Source organism: Liolophura sinensis, chromosome 4 (assembly GCF_032854445.1).
Source record: "Liolophura sinensis isolate JHLJ2023 chromosome 4, CUHK_Ljap_v2, whole genome shotgun sequence".
Lineage (NCBI taxonomy): Eukaryota > Metazoa > Mollusca > Polyplacophora > Chitonida > Chitonidae > Liolophura > Liolophura sinensis.
In genome coordinates, this window is record NC_088298.1 from 3,837,787 (window position 1) to 3,861,468 (window position 23,682).

General features: G+C 39.0%; 2 protein-coding genes across 5 annotated transcripts in view; one reads left to right on the forward strand and one right to left on the reverse strand.

Annotated features, from left to right (window-relative positions):
* The window catches only part of LOC135464945 (islet cell autoantigen 1-like), a 33,051-nt gene extending 14,258 nt beyond the window's left edge, over positions 1-18,793 (forward strand). The window contains exons 7-14 of one of the 4 annotated variants that reach the window (XM_064742533.1): positions 14-238; positions 2,486-2,580; positions 3,326-3,751; positions 6,884-7,005; positions 7,939-8,100; positions 15,415-15,669; positions 16,491-16,609; positions 17,968-18,793. In XM_064742533.1, coding sequence (XP_064598603.1) covers positions 14-238; positions 2,486-2,580; positions 3,326-3,751; positions 6,884-7,005; positions 7,939-8,100; positions 15,415-15,669; positions 16,491-16,609; positions 17,968-18,075 — 1,512 coding nt within the window. In that variant the 3' untranslated portion in view covers positions 18,076-18,793. The remainder of the gene's footprint in view (positions 1-13; positions 239-2,485; positions 2,581-3,325; positions 3,752-6,883; positions 7,006-7,938; positions 8,101-15,414; positions 15,670-16,490; positions 16,610-17,967) is intronic. The other 3 variants (XM_064742534.1, XM_064742535.1, XM_064742536.1) reach the window with 3 other exon arrangements.
* LOC135464818 (E3 ubiquitin-protein ligase TRIM71-like) lies at positions 9,134-11,218 on the reverse strand. Its single transcript, XM_064742384.1, has one exon. It carries the CDS (start codon positions 11,216-11,218, stop codon positions 9,134-9,136), a length of 2,085 nt encoding a protein of 694 aa, XP_064598454.1.
* Positions 18,794-23,682: the final 4,889 nt, after the last annotated feature.

The following is a 23,682-nucleotide window of genomic DNA, read 5'->3' on the forward strand; positions in this document are numbered from 1 at the left end:
TAATTTTCACCAGGTACAAGCCCAAGTGAGAAAGACAAAGGCAAAGTTCGACAAGCTTAAACTAGACGTCATGCAGAAGATCGATTTGCTAGCGGCCAGCAGATGCAACATGTTCTCTCACGTTCTGGCGAATTATCAGTCGACATTACTGCACTTCTGGGAGAAGACGTCAAGGACAATGACAGCCGTGTCGGAGAGCTTCAAGGGATATCAATACTATGAGTTCAACATGTTAAAGGTGAGAATAATACAGCGGCATTCTTAGCAGGTCATGTGATTCTGTCGTCCAATCCGCATCCTCCTCAATAATCGGGGCCTTGTTGGCTCAGAAGATTAAAAATCAAATGATGTAACCTTGGGGTGGAAGCGGACTGAGGGGTGGAAGCAGACTGTAATGGCCAGAGCCATTTATGTCCCATGTGTGGGTTAACTGAGCTGTATAACCCTAAATCTTTTCGAATATGAAAGAAAAACTTTCATTGCAATTTATGCAAATTTCATTTTGTAGACAAAACTACATTGGTTGAGTTGACCAATTTAAGGGCCACGCAAAAAGCATAATTTTATAATATACACAAAATAATACCTTGAATATGCTTGAAAAACCACCTAGCAAACATATGAAAAGGTTGAAGAATTACAGAAATTAAACTATTGCTAATGTGGAGTTCTTAGATCATCAGATGGGCAGTGTTAGAGAAATGGGAAACATGATGTTGGCTAAATGGCAAGTTATTTCGGGGAATCCAATGGAAACGGCTAAGTTGTGGATTTGCGAATTAAAGCATTTTTTTTTTATACCTATAAGATATCTAATATGTAGAGAGTAATGTCTACAAAGATAAGATAACAAAGTCCTCTTGATATTTGTTTTCCAATCTTTGCATAATTGTTGTTTCTAATTGCGCGCTCTTTTGCTCCAATCCTCTTATTTGGATATACATGTACATTTCATTTCGATGGGTATTTGAACCCCTTTATGACCTCTTAGCCTTTACTTGTGCACTGAATGAATAGGGGCTTACTGGCCAATAATCTGTGCCAAATTGCTAGGAATTACCCCCCCCCCCCCCCCCCCCACCCCCTCTTATTTTCATGTTAATTCACAAAACTAACAGGATGGTGATTAGAACTGTTTATATTTAGAAGGTAGTTTTTTTTCCCTCAAGGTTTGATGGCACTGCCTTCGTTCAGTGAACACAAATCTCAATCAGGTTACCGATCAGCATGCAGGAAAGACAGAGAGCTGATATAGCAAGATTGAGAATGGCTTCACAAAATCCTACCCCATTTATGTCTTTCTGGATTAATAATTCAATTATCCGAACTTCTGTTTCCACCACAAAACGTCATCTAACAGTTTGGTGGTTTTGGTTGGTAACTTTATTTTACCCTTGCTCTGAGTGTGACGTGTGTTTATGAAGTACAACAACAACGCACGTACCTGCCGGTTTTATTTCTGTACAGGCTTTAGCCGATGTACGTCACTTAACTGAGTACCAGTAAAGGTAATTTCTCAATATCTAATGTTTACAGGGTAAAATATTACCCATCCAAACTTGTGAGCAAAAGAAAGCAGATCGTGTCAAAAGCTTTGGCTTCTCGTTAAACTTTGTGTTGGATACTTCGTCTATGCGCATATACATTTGGTTTAGTGCTTTCTCTAAAGAGCTGTCAGGCTGGCTGCGGCTGTAAACTAGGAGGTTTGCGAGGTTCCAGCAGGGTCAAATACATGGTCATTTTGATACCCTGTTGCAGGTGCCCAGATTACAGAGAATGATGTAAAAAGATCTATTTATGGGAATATTGCCTGATAAATTTATCATGAATATTTTAAAAAGGTCAAGTGCTCTAGCAGTGTAAGGATGTGAAAGTTATTTTGCCAGTATAATGCGGTATGTAAGGCTGTTTTGTAATAGCTGAAAATATCGTAGCCCAAATTAAACTGCTAAAAGGGTTGCCCAAATTAGAAAGCTGTTTTGGCCATGACCAGACGGAGTTTGATGGCTAAAGTCACGCACTCGGGTTTTCTCCACCTTTAATCCTCAACACTTTCATATAAGACAAAAATTTGCTAGAAGACCTCCCACTTATGGCCGGAGAGGAAGCCAGCAAGAGCTGGACTTAACTCACGGGGACCGCATTGGTGAAATGCTCCTGGGTCATTGCGCTGCGCTGGCGGGCTTAACCACTCCGGGCTTGCTTGGTTTAAAATGAGTTCATAGAATGACTCAAGGAACCAGTGTACATGTAATCTTTATAAGACTCCACTAAAACCATGGAAACAGTTGAGTGGGTTGTATTGTGTGTAATTTTTCATTTTATTGCACATTTTATTAACAATAAAAGAACATTCTTGAAACTTGTAAACTTTGGACCAACATTTCAACCATGAAAAAGAATTTAAAAAAATGAAACTTTTTTCGCATTGATTTATATTTATAAAGGTACAGAAGTTTTACAAACTTACTTTTTCCTTGTTTAGGAATTAGCCGAGCCTGCCAAGAAGTTAGCAGAGGAATTGGGTCAGAAAGAAGGGTCATCTTCTGCTGAACTTGGGGAGGAATTTGACCCAGAAAAGTGAGTGCCTTTGTCAAGGTCATTTTCATATTTTTTCTTAGATGTTGGAGTTCAAATCTGGCTTCCATTATAATGTTTACTTTTGTAAAATGTTAATCTAGTCGGGCCAAAAAGTGCAGTAGTTAGTTATATGTTCTGCTTTTTATTCTAAATTGACCCTGCATGTTCAATATTTACATACTGTAGTTACATAGTTTAGCATGCTTTGAACTGTTGTTATAGTACATTTTGTCAGTGTGTGTAGATTTCAGATTTAACTGTTGCTTTTAGTGTTGTTACCATTGTCATAAATTCACCTGTCCGTTTCACCTGCTTTATTATGTGTAAGTATTAAACATAATACTGGGGGCCTTCATGGGCGAGGTTGTATAGTGTACCAGCGAGGCACAATGACCCAGGATCCTCTCACCATTGCGGTCGCTGTGAGTTCAAGTCCAGCTCATGCTGGCTTCCTCTCCGGCTGTACATGGGACGATCTGGTACCAACCTGCAGATGGTCATGGGTTTTCCTCATTTTCCTCCCACCATAACAGTGGCTGTTGTCATATAAGTGAAATATACTTGAGGACAGAGTAAAACACCAATCAGATAAATAAATAAAATAAAAAATATAATAAATAAATGATAAAAATATTGGTAACTAGGTTTAGGTTTATTAAGAATTTGACATATAATCAAAAGCAGGGATTAAGAACTTTAAATTATCCAATCTGGCTGACCTGCATTTAACTGTTCCTGTTGAAAGACTGCTGCAAGATCTTGGTTACTACGACAACAAACATAAACCATGGCCGAGTCCTAAACAAGCGAGCCACACAGGAGAGACAAATCCGTCTCAAGGCCCACCTCCGTCAGCAGAGCAGCTGACTGGTAATTTGATGGACATGGATGGAGATTTCAGCCAATCAAATGAGGAGAATATGCTGTTGCAACCATTGCGGGCAAACCACCAATCAGACAATTTTGGACAATTTCAAAGCTGCGATACTGCACCTGAGTTGCCTAGCAACAGTAAAGACACACCCCTTGGCAGTAATGTGCCTCAGACAAATGGGCAACAAACAGAACTGTTCCCAAACACAAGCGACGTCACAAATGAGGATGGAGAATTACCGAAGTCAGAGAGCGATGATAGTTTATTAGAACATGGGGACTATGAAACAAAAGAGAGGTAGGCTGCCTGTCATTGGATGAAATTTAGACCAATTGGTGTGCAGCTACCTTTGTGTGTTGGGATGTTGCGAATTGCTAACTACTTGGTGGAGGATTTGGTTATGTTAATTTATACTTTGCACCTGGTTGCCATGGGAACTGTCACTTAACTTTTGCCTGTAATAAAAAAGGGAATCCGTTCATGCATAGGTAAAGCATGATAGATTGTGATGAAGACTTGTCATGAATTGTTTGAAGCCGTTTCTGGTGGATAACAATCTCTAAACTGCATTGAAATGCGGAATGGAACAAAGTTTTTAAATAATCTTCAACCTTTTTAACCTCTAAAGCACTTTTTTAGTGGAATTTATGCAGACAGTTATTATGAGAAAGAAACTAAAACTTTTTTATTGCGTGTCAGTAAAGGTGCAGGCTTAATAAAATTGTCCAAAGTGTTTCTCTACACCCCATAGTTCTCTCAGAATGGTTCAAAATATTGGTCGCAGTAGTGGTTGGAAAGGTCAAAGAATTAAGGTAGGCAACGTTTACAGATAATGGACCGTCCACAAGACAAAATCTACTGTAAATGTTTATCTTTTTTTGACACCTAAAGCACCCATTTTCAGTGAAATTTATGTCAACATTTATTATTATGAAAATGACCCTAAAATTATCTGTTCGTGTCATTAAAGATGTAAGGTTCATAAAACTGTGCAGATTATTTCTCTACTCTCCGTAGTTATCTGAGAATGTTTCAAAAATACTGGTCGCAGCAGTGGCTGAAAAGCTTGCTGAATTAAAGTACATGCATTTGGTATACATGTGCATCTGTCTGATGTGAAATCAAAATAGCTCTGAAATTGCGTGGACTTGTAGCCACAGGATCGGGCAGAAATAGACCTTAGAGCACTTGTTATGGGTCATATTTTAGTGAGGGAAAAAAATTTACATTATTTCTAACATTTTGTCAAAACTTAATCCACACATCCAGCATTTTATCAGAGAATCATTTTAATTACTTACTAATGTATGTTAGTTTCTGCATAAATTTCTGAGCATTTGTCTTTGAAGTTTGTGTTTATTTCCCATGTTCTTTGTGGTAAATGATTGAGAATGTTGTGAAACTAACTGCGATTTTCAATCCAATTAATTTTATGTGAAAAAAAAAATGTTTGGGTTGGTTTCGGGCTTGGTTTCGGGCTTGTTTTAGACGTGGTTTTAGGCGTGGTTTGGGCGTGGTTTTAGGCATGGTTTGGGCGTGGGCGTGGTTTGGGCTTGGTTTTAGGCGTGGTTTGGGCATGGTTTTATCCCCTAGCTTGATCAATCCAGAGACTAGTACACATGCACTCTGTATCCTAATACCTCAACCTATTCCCAGCATAAAACAGGAACTTTCATTGAATTTTTATAAATCTTAATAATTTGATGTGGAAGGAAAGTTTACAACATCTGCCTTGTGCTTAAAATAAACATCTTGCAAATATGTGAAAAAAATGAAGAATTATAGTGCGTACTTATTTCCGGGAAAGCGAATGGCTGTTGTAGTTGTCTGCCCCTCCCCACAACACACACACACACACACTCCTCAGAATTTCTGGTTTCCACCCACGGTGATTGTGTCTGTCTATGTGTTTAATACATTTTTGTTGAGGCTTTTCTTTTCTCCAGCCTCATTACCTCAAGGAAGCGTGCTCCATGTAATTCCATATGATGGAAATCATTTAATGTGTGGATTTTTTTTGTTCATCTACCAATGCAAGCTGAAAAATCCAAGGACTATAGCTGATGTCATGGCTGCTTGTACATCTGCTTGTGTATCTGTCGTCTGTCCGCCTGCTTGTATGTCTGTTGTCTGTCTGTCTATCTGCTTGTATGTCTGTCTATCTGCTTGTATGTCTGTTGTCTGTTTATCTGCTTGTATGTCTGTTGTCTGTCTATCTGCTTGTATGTCTGTTGTCTGTCTGCCTGCTTGTTTTTTTGTTGTCTGTCTGTCTGCCTGCTTGCTTGTGTGTCAGATGTCTTGCTGTCTGCTTGTATGTCTGATGTCTGTCTGTCTGCTTGTGTATCTGTTGTCTGTCTGTCTGCTTGTGTGTCTGTTGTCTATCTCTGCTTGCTTGTGTGTCTGTTGTCTTATGGTCTGCTGGTACATCTGTTGTCTGTATGTCTGCTTGTATGTCTGTTGTCTATCTCTCTGCTTGCATTAAGTTAACTCTTGTGTTGGCCAGGAACAAACTATGGGCTTTTCCTCGGGCAGTTGCTTGATTATAATTTGTACACATTCAGTTTTTAACATATTCAGCATCCTGTATTTTTGACCTAAAATTTTATCCACAACTATTAATGTTAATTTACTCCTTAATCTGTTAATTTTAGGGAAATTTTGGGAGGTTTTTCACCTAAAGTAATATTTATGACCTTCATTTGCCTGTTAAAATGCGTGATCATGGACAAAATTTAGGTCAGATATAGTAAGCTTTCATAAATAAACTTGCAATTTATGTATATGCTGCAGTTTTAATTTTTATCTATGTTCTTTAAGAATGTAATTTAAAACATTGTGATTTTTTTTGTTTTTTATAGGATTTATAGCAACACTCTGTCTCTTTGGATGCCAATAACTGTTACATGTATTGACTTCCTTAACATTGGATACTTCTTGATAGAAATCCTCTCTTTTTAATTAGTCTAATTTGTTTTCTTTTAGTTACAATTAATCCTTAATATCCAGTTAGATTGTGTGTTTAAATCCAGCTAATGTAGCATGAGCTTACATCTTGGAGGAACCTCCGTGGCCTTGGGGATTAGAACGCCAGCATGGCGCAAAGACCCAAGAGCCTGTCACCAGTGCGGTCTCTGTGAGTTCAGGTCCAGCTCATGCTGTGGATGAACATGGGTTTAAATACATCTTGAAAATTTGTCTAGTTCCCTGCTATATATGTTTTCACCAAAACTCATCAACTTGGATACAACTAAAACATACAAATAAGTTGCAAATATATTATTAGACTCTTCCAAACCGGCCAAGAGTACATTCTAAACCTGAAGTCTGTACCTCTCTTCTGTTGAAGTCGTATCACATCTTTATCATGATTTCCCCATGTAACCATTGCTGTCACATGCCGCTGAAGTGCTGCTGTTGTTGTTGTTACAGACTTCTGTTCGGAGATGAGTATACTGATGACGTACCTGAAGGTACAGAGGACACGACCGAACAGAATGGAAGTTTGAACAATCTCTACAACGGAGATAACAAAGACAACAAAGGTGAGCAAGGTAGGAGGAGTAGGTGCCTTTCCCCCAACTCCCTTCTCAAGAGAACATTTGATTCTGTTCATTCTGCACTCTGTCAAAGGACACCTAGACAAAGGTGACATAAACCGTGTTAGCTGATTTAAGCTCCATTGCTCATGCAGGATGGGGGTAATTTGCCATTTTCATCAGATTTGTAAGCTCTTTCAGCAGAGTTAGTAGTCAAGAGGCTACTGGCCTCTGTATGAGTGCAGTACTTTTCCAGCCTGCAGTGTCGCCTAAGGTCCAAGCTGGACTGATCACTGGTCTCTTACTATGTATAAGTATTAACACATTATCAGTTTGCCTACAAAACGTCATTTCAGAAACAGGAATGACAGTACGCTAAACACCTTCTAAGGCCAGCCTGACATCAGAGAGGAAATGTCTCCCTTTAAAGTATGGTGTGAATGAGGCCTATGGAACATGTCAAACTCCTTGACAGTGCATAGTCAAAGGCTGATTGTTGTAAAGTTCATTAATAGTTTATATGGCAGATTTGAATGTCAATACCAGAATTTTTAAAATTTCCCTGCCTTTGTAGCTCACTAATTCTTGGTGACAAAGTCACCGGTGGTGTTTTCTTGTGTGGTGATGAATTTATAGAGACATGAGAATGTCCTGAACATACTAGTGTTTCAGAACTTATACATGTCTGTGAATTCATTTGTGTTCATGTTTTGTTGAATGGACGGAAATAAATTCCTTTCCATGATTTTACCTAATTTGACGATCATTTCAAAAGTGATGCTGTTTTATAGCAGCGCTGCCTCTCAAGCTGAGAAATGAAAGTGTTTAAAAACTAAATGCCCCCCTCTCAACTGACTCTAGTATGTTATGCAAAATGCGTGGAATTGTGTGAAAATTTCCTGAAGCATGCCCTTTACAAGTTCTTGTTTGCTTGTATTACTTTTGTAGCCCCCCGTGTTCCTCCAAATGTAGACCCCGCATCTATGTCACAGTCAGGAAGTCCCTTCATCGATTTCGGAGTCGACGACGAATTGAAAGAGGCAGATTTTGATTTTTCTGGCAAAATTCCGGACAGACCAGAGTCAGAATTAAAGAAAAAACAGAAATGTGGTAAGTTTTCTGTTTTTGTTTTTTAGAAATGGCTATGTGGTTAACATGCTATTTCAGAACAATACCTCAGGAGTTTCTCACCAGTTATAGTCTGTGCAGCTCATGCTGGTTTTCTCTCCGCTGGTTTGTGAGAAGGTCTGACAGCAACCTGCACATGGTCATGGGTTGCATTTGACAACAGTTCAGTTGTACATGTGAAGATTTCCAGTGTTTAGATCGGAACTAGTTGTGTTAAAGCCTAATCAGTCAAAGTCCGACATTCCTACGCCGCTCATAAACCATACAGGGGTGTTTTAAGTCAATGATCGCAACACCCTCTTCCAAAACAATGTAACATACCAGTTCCCAAAGGAATATTTAATAAATAATACATAAATAGTAAATAATAACATTAAGATGATAGTAAATAAAAGTAAGTAGTATCATATACACATAAGAGAGAAGCAGTCAGCAGTCGTGCATCAAAACAAAAGTTCAATACCAAATGTGGTGCATGTAAGAGAGATTTTGTGTTTGTCACAAGTACAGTAACAAACACAAGATCTCTCTGACGTAGATTTTATTGCAGAATATTAAATAAAAATAAAAAATGAACCATACGTAAAGAGCTGCAACTAAAGGATAGAAGTGGCTCATACATTCCCGGTACAGAAGCCACAAGACATGAGATTACTTGAAGGTTTGCCCTCTTTCAGCCGTTTCCCTGTTTTCAGCCGTTTTTCATACACCAGGGTGCATATGGGTGCCTGAAAAACTTGGAAGATTAAAATTCCCAGCACTGGAAAAGTTAAAAAAAATGAACTAGGTCCTTGAAAAGTGCTTGAAGTGAAGATTTATGACAAGGTGAATTCCCAAATACAAAAGTCATCCAGGCAAAAAAGTACAAGAAATTTGATTTACAAAGTTTTGTGAAAGTAGCCCATGAATTCTGCATGTATTCGTCATGCACAGGAAATAAGTGATGCACTGAATGGATAATTAAAATTTACAGTTGCTATAAATATATAGTTATTTCATAAGCAGCAGTTCCTGGTTACATATACTTGTAGATTCTCACTTTTCCTAATGCTTCTGTAACTATGAGATTCCCGAAATTGTCTGTGGTCATTGCGATTGGATGCCATAAACTGTTCTCCTTTGTTACCATGTGACGTGAGAAGTTTCCGTCTGGTAGCAGCAGGTGAACTCGATGATTCTGATTGTCGGCCACAAAAATATATCCATAAGCGTCAGAGCAGACGCCATATGGGTGAAGAATCTGGTCTTGGCGCGTACCGTACGAACCGTAACTGTTGAGTTGTTTCCCATCGGTGCCGAAGACGCGGATATTTGGAGCTGCCCAATCAGTGACGATTATCTTGTCGTCGGGAGTGACGGCAACATAGTACGGATCGGTGAAAAAGTCACAGCCATCCTCGTCTTTGCCTTCGATTGTTTTCAGCAGTTTTCTTGTATTGGGGTCGTGTATTGTGACCCTTCTAAAATGACAATCAACAACAACGATGTTACCTTCACTGGTTACAGCTATTCCCCGTGGATATTTAAAACAACCCCTGATGTTCTTGACAAATTCACCCGAAGGTTTGAAAATTTTGACATCTTCACTTTCGTAGTCTGTGACCGCTAAGTTGCCGTTTTTCAAAATGGCCACATCAAACGGACACCCAAGTTCATTGTGCTTTGTTCCAGCAAAGTTTGCTTTGACACCGCCTGATTTGTCAAATATTTTTACTCGCCTGTTGTCACGATCAATAATAACGTGGTCTCCATCTAGCGTCATACAGACTCCACTTGGCCACACGTCCTTGGAGTCTGTCCCACAGTCTGCATCAAATGACGCTACAAGCTCACAGGATGGGCTCACGCTCGGCAACATCAGACCCGCACTCATGCTGTTTCCACCCAATTCCACAGATTCTTTCTGCGTCAGGGGCAAAAAAGATACACTGAGTTTTCCAAACAGCTCATCCAGCGTCTCGTTTGTCAAAGGGCTTGGCTGGAATTGTATACTCAGCTTGCTGGACACACCTGGAAGTTGCTGCCTGCACAGCTGAGCGGCCCGCTGAGCTATGGGAGCTTGCAGCGACAACAGTTCGTCCACTTTTCCGAATGCGAGGAGATTTTTCAAGAGCTGTGCGTCATGGTGCAGATACTGAGCAGCTCTCATGAGCTTCTCCATCTTAACTGCTGTGTTTCGCTCTTCCGTATCGCAGACTTTGTTAATCCTCTCCAATTGCTTGGATTTGTACTCTTCGATGACCTTGTGAAGGTCACGACAGTGGTTTTCTAGCTCAACAACACGATCCTTGCGCATCATCTTCACCGAATCATCGTATGACTGGATGAATTTTATCCAAGCAGCTATTGAAGGAAGCTTGCTGTTTATTGTGCCCAAAAAGTTTTTCGTCTTAGGGTGGTAGTGCCTCACAGCAGATTCAAGACTCCAGTAGCTATGCTGATAGTGCTGCTTTCCTTTACATTCCATGCACATCGTCACTTTGCATTCTTCACAAAACAGTTCCGTTTCTAAGTTTTTGTGCTCGGAGCATTTCACGCGCTGTGCCCCACGGACATCATGGTCATATCGGTGTTTTGCTATCTCAACAAAGGGGACGACCTGATGACCTCTGGTGACCTTTGTTCTGTGATGTGCACCAGCGCAGTCCGAGCAGAGAACATCCTGGCACTCTAAGCAGAGGCTACCGCCCACAGATTCTTTTCCATCATAGCTGCAGTACTCGCAAAGTTTGCCCTCCTCCAATTTGTAACCCTTAATGAGCAGCAAGCTTTGTAAAAACACATTCACCGGAAGTCCATGGATACCACCATTCTCAGGCAATTTCGTGCTCTCCTTACACAAAGGACATACAATAACCTTTTGATGTGATGTCTGTGGCTTTTTTAGTGGTTTGGGCTGAAACAGTGTTTTATTGTCATTTTGACAACTTTTGCCCTCATCAGTGCCATTTTGTTGCCCCGCTGTTTCATCTTTGTTTGCTTCCTCCGTACTTTGTACTTGTTTTTCAGGTGGCAAAATTTTGACAATCCCGCTTCTGACACAGTTGTCGCAGAAGCTGTGAAGACACGTCAACATCCGAGGCGTGTAGCATCCTCTCATGCAGCCGGGACAGTGGAGAAAACTCCGTCGAGAGTAACTCCGTCAATGTCCGCTCTGTTGCCATGGCAATGGGTTGTGAAAACAGCCCTGCAGTTTAAGAGCACACAATTTTTGCTTAGAGTATTTGCTATTGAATTTTAAGTTAAGCTAAAGATTGCCGTAACTTGACCACACCCCCTATACATTCATTATAGTGATTGGTTTTTCTATGGGACTGGGGTCCAGTGGGCTTACACAGCACCGGTATGCCATAAAAGAATAATGTCATCATAACAGAATGCAGTGTCAACTTGTTGTTGGAACCGACTTGACATGATGCCAACAAGGTGTCACACAGCATTTCCAAAAGAGTTCACTTCTGCTCAGTATCCGACAGACATAGTGTCAACATGATTTTGCTTGATACTAAGAGTTTTATTGATATTAGAAAGCTGTTTTGAGGTTTGTTTGGAAGGTAGAATCTTCCAAATCAAAAAGTAACATTTTATGAGATTTACTTGCCTCTAAAAATGCACTTTTTTGTGGGGGGGGGGGGAGGAAATTTTATATATCTTGGAAGATTATATGCACATTTAAAGTACCCTATTTATATGCATACAATAGTTTCAAGATGACTTGTACCCTAGGTGACCCAAATTTTGGGAGGAATTTTATATATCTTGGAAGATTATATGCACATTTAATGTACCCTTTTTATATGCATACAATAGTTCTAGATGACTCGTACCTTAGGTGACCCAAATTTTCTCCACAAAAGTGCATTTGTAGAGGCAGATAAATGACAGAAAATAGTATTTTCCAGCAGAATATCAGTATACCTTCCAAACCAGCCTAAAAGCACTTTTCTAGAATCATTAAAATTCTCAGAATGCGGAAGATTGAACAAGTTAGTCTTGGACGAAAGTTTTAGATTATATAAAGTATTTAGGCATATACACATAGAAGGCCAGTAGAACTGAGAAAAAGTTATACTCTACCTGTGCCAGGTATGATCAGTATAGCACCAACAGTGGTCAAACTGTCCAGGTGTGGTGTCACTCATCAGCAAACTGACCACTTATCAAGTCTCCAGTGGACTGGTCATCTGTGTGATCAACTGCCCATTCACTCAACCACCCACCAGAGAGAGACACAAGTTCTAACTGGCCCAGCAGGTATTAGCTGCTAGAGGATTAGCTGTGTGCAAGCCGCACTTTGATACTAGGTGTTCTCCGGTTGTTATTATAGGCTAATTGGAGCATGGATTAGAAACAGTGAACGCCTGAGTTAAGCTCTTGTGTACTGGCTTATGGTGGTCCACCAAAGAGAACATGTTATTGTATCAAAACACACGTAGTACTGCTTCAACAACCTGTCATATAATTGGGTATTGATGAATCCATCATTTTGCACTGTGAGTTCATATCCAGCTCATGCTGGCTTCCTGTCAGGTCGTACATGGCAAGGTTTGCTCAGCCAATATTGTTCAGTATGTCATAAAACCCCAGTCAAATAAATAAGTAAATAAATACATTATTTTGGTGAGGAATTGTAAATTGTTTGAAAGTGTCTCTCCCCCCCCCCCTTCCCCTTTAAATACACTTAAAGCAAATCTATAAACATAATCAATTATTTTCAGATATTTATTTATGCACTCATTATTGACAAGCAAGTGTCTGGCAGAGTAAGTTAAAGAACTACACGAACTTATAAGGTTAAAAGTAGGAATACCGAAATGGGAAGCCTGACAGCAATTTACAGATGGTCAAGAACCCTGTCTGGTTTCCTACAAGCATAATGCTGTCTGCCATACTGTCTGTATGAAAACCCGATGAAATAAAATAAATGTGTGGATGAAAAAAAAAATATCTAAAATAGCCATACACCCATGTACCCATTTAAATGAAGAAGAATGGTCTATGAAGCAGTTTAGTGTGCCTTATTTAAAATGGTATCTTATGATAGTTTTGGCGCATAAAACTTGAAACCATTCAAGATCAGGATAACTAACACACTTATATGTATCTCCTATTATGTAAGATCATTAATCCAAGGTCGGTCTGACAATTTTACATCATTAAAGAGGAATTAATCTAGCAAATGCATTCCATTGACATATCCACTGAACCTGGGCACTCCATTAGGCCAATCATCCAGGAAGGTGTGGCCTGTTGCCATGCCGACAACACATTGTGTTCCATTGGCTTTGTCTGCCAATCTGTGCAGAGTCAATTAGCCAGGTGGTTAAATACCAAGGTGTATGTACTTCGTTTAGTGTATACTTGTACCTGTGTGTAATGTACCTCTCTGACTTAGATCGTTGTTCACATGGGTCATGTCATCAGTGCTTCTGCAATGAATCAGGTCTTTATATTGTCCATATTATTTTTCCTGGCTTCAAATGAGGACTTTAGCTTGTGTCTGCTACATGCAAGTTAAGGCCATAACAATTTTTTTATTGTTGTTTTATGGGGAGAATAAATCTTTTTTCAGTCTGGGAGTAAAGTGTAAAAATAAAAACTTTAAAATCATCTGATTTGTGGAAAATGTGGATTATCCTGGTAGTTGTTCCTGTTGAAGACATATTTCCATGATCAGAAAGCCTACAAAACAGGATAATCCTAAAAATATGAAAATCAGAAAGGTGGATTTTCAAATTTATATTTATTCCATTTTTGGATTTTTTAGAATCTACTCGCCTATTAAACACAAAATACAATATCAACGATGTGTCCAAATGATGTAGATAATGCTACCACATCACAGATTCCACATTAGCCAGGTAAAATCCACTTGTGTGGGACCTCTGTGGCCAAGTGGTTAGTGTGCAACCACATCACAGATTCCACATTAGCCAGGTAAAATCCACTTGTGTGGGACCTCCGTGGCCAAGTGGTTAGTGTGCTACCACATCACAGATTCCACATTAGCCAGGTAAAATTCACTTGTGTGGGGCCTCTATGGCCAAGTGGTTAGTGTGCTACCACATCACAGATTCCACATTAGCCAGGTAAAATCCACTTGTGTGGGGTTTCCGTGGCCAAGTGGTTAGTGTGCTACCACATCACAGATTCCACATTAGCCAGGTAAAATCCACTTGTGTGGGGCCTCCATGGCCAAGTGGTTAGTGTGCTACCACATCACAGATTCCACATTAGCCAGGTAAAATCCACTTGTGTGGGGCCTCCGTGGCCAAGTGGTTAGTGTGCTACCACATCACAGATTCCACATTAGCCAGGTAAAATCCACTTGTGTGGGGCCTCCGTGGCCAAGTGGTTAGTGTGCTACCACATCACAGATTCCACATTAGCCAGGTAAAATCCACTTGTGTGGGGCCTCCATGGCCAAGTGGTTAGTGTGCTACCACATCACAGATTCCACATTAGCCAGGTAAAATCCACTTGTGTGGGGCCTCCGTGGCCAAGTGGTTAGCGTGCTACCACATCACAGATTCCACATTAGCCAGGTAAAATCCACTTGTGTGGGACCTCCGTGGCCAAGTGGTTAGCGTGCTACCACATCACAGATTCCACATTAGCCAGGTAAAATCCACTTGTGTGGGGCCTCCGTGGCCAAGTGGTTAGCGTGCAACCACATCACAGATTCCACATTAGCCAGGTAAAATCCACTTGTGTGGGACCTCCGTGGCCAAGTGGTTAGTGTGCTACCACATCACAGATTCCACATTAGCCAGGTAAAATCCACTTGTGTGGGGCCTCCGTGGCCAAGTGGTTAGCGTGCTACCACATCACAGATTCCACATTAGCCAGGTAAAATCCACTTGTGTGGGGCCTCCATGGTCAAATTGTTAGCGTGCTAGCACAGCACAGTGACTCATGAACCCCCTCACCAATGTGATTGCTGTGAGTTCAAGTCCAGCTTATGCTGGCTTCTTTTCCAGTCATATGTGGGAAACTCCCTAGCAACCTACAGATGGTTGTGAATTTCCCCCGGGCTCTGACACATTTTTCACAAGTGCTTGATCATGGAATATTGTGTTTGTACTTTGTTCAATGTCTGTTAGGCTTAGATTAGATAAGATTAGATTAGATTTCTGTAAAGAAAGAAAAAATGTGTATTCATTATAGTGTCAGTCCTTAAACTTTCATCAAACCCGATGGCATCGTCTGTTATTCGCTGTGACATGGCAGATGTGTCTTCAGGTTCTGAAACTTCTGTTTAATATGTGCGTGTTTGATTCATTTTTGTGCCTCCAGGTCCAAAAGATTTACTCTGCGAATCCATGGAACCGGACGATACAGAAAAAGACGAGCTTACCCTCTTGAATGAAATCCTCAATGCTCCCTCCACGGGCGAAGACGAATTTACGCAGGAGTGGTCAGCTGTCTTTGGTAACACCGGAAAAGCGCCACCTAGTGGTCAGTCCCAAGACCCCGAGGAATCTCATGCTGAATTTATGCCGTCAAATCTCCTAGACCTGAGCTCGCAAGTTGGCCAGTTGAATATTTCAGGTATGCTCGGATTTACCCTGATATTTCAACCTTTTTTTTTTGCATGCGAAAGAGCAAGTTTCAGTGCAATTTGATCTGATTTTTGGGGACAAAACTACATTTTGTGGATCGGTCAGTGTCAGGGCTTAACCAAAATGGTATCAGTCAACACAGAATATTACCAATAGCTTCATAATGTACTTGAATAATCAACCTGTGGATGGTTTCCCCCTGGACTCTGTGGTTTCCCCCTGGACTCTACTTGGTTTCCTCCCACCGTAATGCTGGCCATCGTCGTATAAGTGAAATATTCTTGATTACGGCGTAAAACATTGATCAAATAAATAATATGTATGTGTGTCCGGCCTGGGATAAGTTAAAAGTAAAAATTAATCAACCAGTCTTCCCCAGTACAAACTTGGCAGTGTTGTTGTCTTTTTGTTGTTTTTTTTTTTTGAAAAGAACAGTATTTTTGCATGGGGCATTGGATAGCAGTCCAATAATTAAATTGATCAAATCCTTCTGTAAATACACACACGTGATGAACAAAGTGAGTACTGGATGTCACCTCAAGTTTAGATGAAGCTTTTTTTGAGTTGACACATTTTCCTTGATTTTGATTGATTCATCCACCTTAGTGGGCCACTGAAGATTTTTTTTTTTTTTTACCAAGTTTGATTCATTTCTTATCAGAAAAAAATAAAGTATTAGCATCGAAAGTAGCATTTTAAGGGTTTAATGTGCTTCTGGTTCAGTTCTATCTTCCAAACTTTTTACTATGTTATGTAATTCAATAAATTTGAAAGCTCCTCAGTGAACCATACCACTGATCCATGTTCCAGGGCCCTCACAAACAGCCAGTAGTATGGGACCCGGGGCCTCAGCGCCTAGCCCCGCCTCCCATGGAGGTCAGACCAAAACCCCGCCCACTCATGACCAGAAGGGAAAGCCATCCAAAAAGGTATGACTCTCTGATATATTATGTACATAATGTGTGAACAATAATATTAAAGCTTCTACGTATATTACTGCTCATAGCAAAGCCGTGAACGCTCGCTACTAAACAGTTGTGAATCCTGCAGTACTCTGGGTCAGCCTGGTCAAATATTTGCCTGGTACAGTGCAGTCAGGAGCTTCACGGTACGGCATAGGAGCTACATGGTTCTTCATGATGCATGTGCAGTACCTGCTGAGCAGTTTACAGTTGTGAGCCACACAGTACCATGGTACAGGTTAGTAAACTGTCAAATACCGTGGCTGCTTTGCAGTAAACACAAGGGTTGAAGGCAAAGAAAACGGTAAACTAAAGTATTATCAGATGAAAGACAATTGAAACACTGTCCAGGAAAATAGTATCATTTATTTTTTTTTAGAATTTTTCTAACTGACTAAAATGTATTGATAACATAGGATTCTATGGTGGTCTGTTGGGACCCACAGGGTATCATTGACAAAACACAGGATTGTATGGTGGTCTGTTGGGACCTGTCCCGTATGCACCTAGAGGGTATCAGGGATGTCACATCAATATTTTGGGCTTGAAATAGCTCATTTCAAGGTCCATTCGGTGAAAATATTCATAAATCTACATGTAGGTGCCCTAAGTGGCAAAAATCTGATATGACGTCCCTGATTACCATATTGTCAGAAAGGCCTCCATTGATTCAAACTTTCAAATGCATTTTTACTAGGCTGGAAAAATAAAATAAAAATAAATTGAACTATTTTTATGGATAGTGCTTAATGCAGTGAAAGTTTTGCTGTTTTTTAGGATTGTGCTCTTGTGCACTTCTACTGTACTTCAGTTCAGCATTCATTGCTATTTAGTATTTGGGTTTTCACAACTTACCTGAGCTTGGAAGCATAACAGGTTGACATGCAGCTTTATAGCAGATAGCCGCAGAGAGTTCGTGTGTCCAGAAGGGGAGCAAAATAAAGGGCAATCTTAACACAGAACACATTATGTAAAGTGGAACCCATTCTTTGGCATTATATAGAGTTAAACATTCACTTGATTGAATCCTCTTTGTTCCATAAGGCAAAAGAGATGGCAAACTTTTTCTTTTCGATAGGTTTGTTTTTTAGACTACCTTTACTTGCACATACTAAAATTGTATTACTGGAACATAAGCTGTCATAAACTTTGATGGTTCACAAGTTTTATGTAAGCTTGGCAAACATAAATACTCGTGAGTATGATTAATAAATGATGGCTTAAGTAAAGAAAGAGAAAAAAGCTAGGTTAAAACGTCCATGTGATTTTGAGTGCTGTTGGTATATATGTTTCTAATGTCTGTTCCCCCGTGTGTCTGTTTGCAGGGCCAGAAGACTGACATGTCCGCCTGGTTCAGCCTGTTCGCTGACCTTGACCCTCTTTCCAATCCAGATGCCATCGGTAAAAAGGCAGAGGAAATCACAGATGCTTGAGTGCCGTGCCCACAAAGTTGTAATCGTCATTGTCAATCCAACGTATTTTGTCCGAAAGCGTGCTATGTGTCCTGTTTCAATCCCTAAATATGTCAACTAAAAGCAGAAATCAAGGCCTCTTTATCAGCGATTAAGATAAAGGTCATGCTTCACGACTTCCATTCCATACCTGTGTAATTCATGATGCCTAACAAACATGGATAAACATGTCCGAGCAAAGTATAAACAAATGAAGTTTGTCTTTGTAAGACGCAATAACGGAGAGTAAACTGTAACTTTGCTTTTCTTTATTTTCATTGTTATACTTTTTTTTTTTTTATACCAAAAGCGTTTTGGGTGAAGTGTGAAATTAGCACAAATTTAGGACAAAATTAGGACAAAGAAGATAAAGTGCATGTGTAAGCCTGTAAATCAAGCAAGTTCAAGGGGGTATGTGCTTGGGAGATAACCTAGATTGTGACCCCTGAAATGTCACATAGTTTCTTCATTCTGCTTACAAATAGTTTGTAAAATTAAAACGTCCATTAGTACTATTAGAAGCATCCATAGGTTATTAAAAGTTCGTTCTCAAGCCAACTCAATTCTGTGTTCAAAGAGCCAAATTCTGAAACTTTTGCATAATTTTGTTCAGTTTATTTATTTTTTTTTCTTTGTGTTTTACTAACATTCCAAGTCTGTTAAAAAATCAACACTGAGGAGAAATGTTAAAAAAAAAAAAAAAAAAACAGATCTGAAAATGATTTCTTGAAGATTTTGATTGGGTTAATGCCTAGAGGGAGAGCATGGAATTTTTCGGTTTGTGTCATTTCTGGAGAAATTCTAATAAAATAAGCGATATTCTGTTGGCTCAAAATACTGCACGTAACCAAGAAAAAGCATTTCTAAGCAAATGTAAACATTTTCAGTATACCTACATTTGTAGATCATCTATGGATTTATTTGTTTGGTGGCAAAAATTTGTGATTCCTTATTTAGAATTTATCCTAAAACATGATCCATTGACAATATAGGGAAGTCACATTGTGTTGTTGCGAATCTCGAGTGGAACTGGCAGTGTTTACAAACAATGAGAATAAAATAAATCTATATTTTCATTTATGCGCACTTTTGTTAACAAATTCAGCGAATGGACACAAAAAGCTTGATGTATAAAGATGTCATTTCATTATCTTTAATTTTGAAGGAGATAAAAAAAAGGGGATTGCACCATCCCAGCTACTGTATTGTGTAAAACATGTAAACCTATCACGCTGATGAAATATGTGCCCAAAACACTTGGTTGTGTTGTGAAAGGAGTAAATACTACTGGTACGATCACAAACTTGTCTCAGAAACACTGATATCTCTCTCAACTGACTGGTTACCTTGAATGGACCCCTTATTGTTAAAAACCTGACATCATTAGCTAGAAATCTGTTATTCAACCCCGCACACATTTCTCTTGCATAATGTTGATGCGCTGTTTATTTCCAAATTTCTTTTTGTGGACATGTCTTTACTCTAGTCTAGAATTTTTGCAGAAATTTTCTAAACCGTGTTGTACATACAATGCTGGTAATGGATATTTTACTTCATTCTTTTAGGGTTTTTTTCACTGAAAATTTCTTTTCATTCCAAAATCTGGTTAAGTCACAGGGAGTCAAGTTAGGGATGGTCCACATCACTGTGTGATGTTATTAGGAACTTTACCAGTGTGGTATAATTTTGAATTGTGTGGGCCCCAAGATTTACCAGGAATTACGGTATATGTCACTGTTGCCACACTGTTGCAGTGGTTTTGTATATAACACTCTGTGCATAGTATACCCTAGTTCTTCTAATTTTTGGGACAGATATTAGTAGTGTTGAAATTAGAATATTGCATTTCTTTACCAATCTTTTGGAAAAGTAAAGATATGAGTATGTTCTTCATCAGATGATTTAAGCTTAAAATGAGAAGACCAGGTGTCCCAAAAATGAGAAGACATAGGGGACATAAACCAGACATAATTATGTGTACCCTGATTCCTCAACCTTTTCGCGTATGAAAGAGCAACTTTCAGCGCAATTTATTCACATTTTTAATTTGATTTTGGAGACAAAAATACATTGGTTGGATTGGCCAGTTTCAGAGCTTCACAAAAAGTATAATTTTATCAGTCCGTACAGAATAATGCCTACAGAATGCGCTTTAATTACCACCTGGCAAACATGTGACGAGGTTGAAGACTTACTGTAACTATATTTGCATGGTATGAGAAATTTCGTGTATGTTATATAAACTTCTCAAATATATATATATATATGTATATAACCTAAAATCCATCAATGATATAAAAAAAAAACAAAAAAAAAAAAAACAAATGCATTTAAAGGTGAAAAATGTTGGTTGTTTAGGTGTCATTTTAAAATGGCACTTTGAAGAAACAAATAATTCCACTAAAATATACACTGAGATATCATTAAGAGTGGCATCGCTTAATGTAGAACACTAACTGTAATCATTTGTGTTATTGATCATGAATTTTGTTTTATACGAACTGAAGATGGGCAAAGTGCAAAACTATATACGCTAAAATGTTGGTGGAAACGCTGAATTATCTCCCTTAACTCCATTACTTTGATTTGACTACAATGTTGTTCTGTCATTTGATTTTTTTTAACAGGAAACAAAAACCATTCCATTTTACATGGAGGACTTCGTTTTACATTAATCTCAGCATTAAGTTTCCTCCAGTGTTTTACCTTGAATTATATCTAAATATGAGAATAATAAGAGATTTGTATTGAAATTTTGACACTTTCCTGGTTATTTTTTAACATTTCCCCAAAATGCATTTATAGTCTGTGCATGCTGTCCGTTATATACTGTTCTTCTCCAAGTTTAGTGTAGTCACACCTTTGGGATTTAAACCAATGACCTTTGGAACTGTAGCCAGATATCCTGACCCCTATTTCTCAGTGTAGACTAAGTTGAATGAAACTGCCATGACCACACATGCTAAAGACACTCACATTTTTAGTTGAGGGACTGGTAGTTACAATTTAAACTAAAATTTTGTAATTTACTTGTTTTGGCCATTATTGAGAATTTTGTTGATCTTAGACATATGTTTTTAGGTTTATTTGAAAGGGAGGATGAAAACCTTTCTGGAAAAAATGTTTTAGTGCAAAAAGTATTATATATGACCTTTGTTTGATGCTAAAAATACACCTCTTTGTGCAAATTTTTGGGAAATAGCTGTACATGTAAATGCAGTATTAACAGCCTACTTTGTGGATGGGGCAGATTCCACAAAGGCACCTTTGACTGAACTCAGAATTTGTAGAGCTTTTCTTTGAGGAAATAAGAATTAAAATTCTGACCACCTCATCAGTGTTATCTTAAAGGGATACAGAATCGACGCTGATTGGCTGACAGTGGAGATAGGATTACCTGGGTTAAACCCAACAGACGCTTGAATAAATGTACTATATTCAGTTTCAGAAATTCAGCTTGGGCTAGGTTTGCCAATCACGAGACAATCAGAATCAATCCTGTATCCCTTCAAGACAAATGTGTTATAATTTCAAAAGTAAGCATTGATACAAGGTTTTACATTTTGATGTAAATCAGAAATGGCTTTGTGGGACCAAGGCCCTGTTATTTATCCAGTGGGAAGTTCTATTCGATCTGCTTGATAGTCGGTGCATTCCACATTGATACGCAAGGCAAAATAAAATAGGTTTGAAAACCGTGAATCTCGAAGACATTTCCTGGGATAATATCAAAGATCTCTACTATTGACCTGTAAAACCATATAAAAGGATTCCTTTCTCCTGTTACCTTGTATCTGTGTATGTGGGTAGTAATCTTTGACTTGTCTCATTCTTGAATGGGAATTTTGTTTGTCTGTTTTTTGTCGCAATTCCTGATGCGCAGCTAACGAGTTAACATTGAAAAACCTCACTCAAGCATCATTACTTGCAGAATGGTTTTTGTTTATGCGTAAAATTTTGAAGTCGTGGGGTATTTACTACATCACATTCCGTTCCAATTTTTATTTGTCCTCGTTTTTTTTTTTTAATTTCAGTTATGTTTACCTGATTTTTTGGATGACTTAAGTTTTATCTGTATAAACTATGCTAAATAAATGAGTATGTATAATATATATAGATGTGAAAACACGGTTGTGATTGTTCGGGTTTGGTTATTTGGTCGACTTGATTTGGGTTGTGCCAAGATCTTAGTGAACAGTGATTTTTGTTAAGTAGTGCGATTTGAAAGGTCTAATGAGAATGGACAAAATATTTTTAAAAACTTGGTTTTCGTCTTTTTTTTATTTTTTTTTTTTCTGTTGTTGCAATTCCTTTGTGACCGTTTTACAGCACAGTGGGAAGATCTGCCAACATGTTGTGGATGATTATGGATTTCATGGATTCTGGCTTGGGAATTTCAGACTCTTGTTTAAAATTAAAAAACAAAAACAAAAGAACAGAAGCAGCCAACCTTGTTGGAAAAGGTGATTGCTAATGAAATTTGGAGGTAGGGTGACTTATTTTCAGACTTTTCTTTTACTTCACAATACTTTAGGGCTTACAGTACTTGTTTATCCTTTTTACACAGTGCCTGGTCTCCGACAGTGAATTTCTGTATTTCCTTACTCTCATTGCTCATGGATATTGGTACGTCACATATGGAGCGGTTGGTCAGTAACTTGCCAAAGATCGGTGGTTTCCAACAGAGCACTCGCGGTTTCCTCTGCCCATAAAACTGACTGTCAGAGTGAAAAATTCTTTAGTGTGGTGTTGAGCAGATATTCTACCCCGTTGTTAGTTGCGGGCCGTGTTCAAATAAACATATTAAATAGAGATGACCTTTCAAACAACATCGAGTGTATCACACAATACACTGGCCAGTGTGTTGACCTCCCCGAGTAATATCATTTCATGCAGTCTACAAATGAGAGAATTTGAGTTTGTTAGATCTGATTCGTGATTTATATATAAAGGTGAACTTTGGGAATTTCCTTCAATGATAAAAGCACAGTTAATAGATACCACTTTTGTTTCCACATTTTCTTACATTTTACACCTAGACGCCATGATCTTGAAAAAGAAACATTTGTTTCAAGACGTTCCAATCTGAGGTCGGCAGTATGACGTTATAATACATGTACTGAAACTTTTTACAGTCACGCAACAGTAAGACACGACATACATACGCAACTTTGACCTATCTAGGTCAACTGCTATAGCCTAAGCTTGATTGTTCTAAAATGCATGACCTCTTTGGAGGCAGTAAAACAGAAAGGCAGCATGAAAGATGCAGTTTTGGCCACATTTTCTTCTTCATTTTCTTGTTTGGGGTAGAATAGACTTAACACCTTCGTCTTGGTGTTGGATGTCTCTGACATTGCTGATCCTTGCTTCGTAGTCAAATCCTGAGAATGTAGCTCAGCACTCAACTGGCCACACATCAACCAATTGCTGGCAAACTGGCCACACATCAACCAATCGCTGGCAAACTGGCCACACATCAACCAATCACTGGCAAACTGGCCACACATCAACCAGTCGCTGGCAAACTGGCCACACATCAACCAATCACTGGCAAACTGGCCACACATCAACCAATCACTAGAAAAC

Coding starts and splice junctions, on each gene's coding strand:
- LOC135464818 (XM_064742384.1), bottom strand. CDS start 11,218: ATGAGAGGATGCTACACGCCTCGGATGTTGACGTGTCTTCACAGCTTC.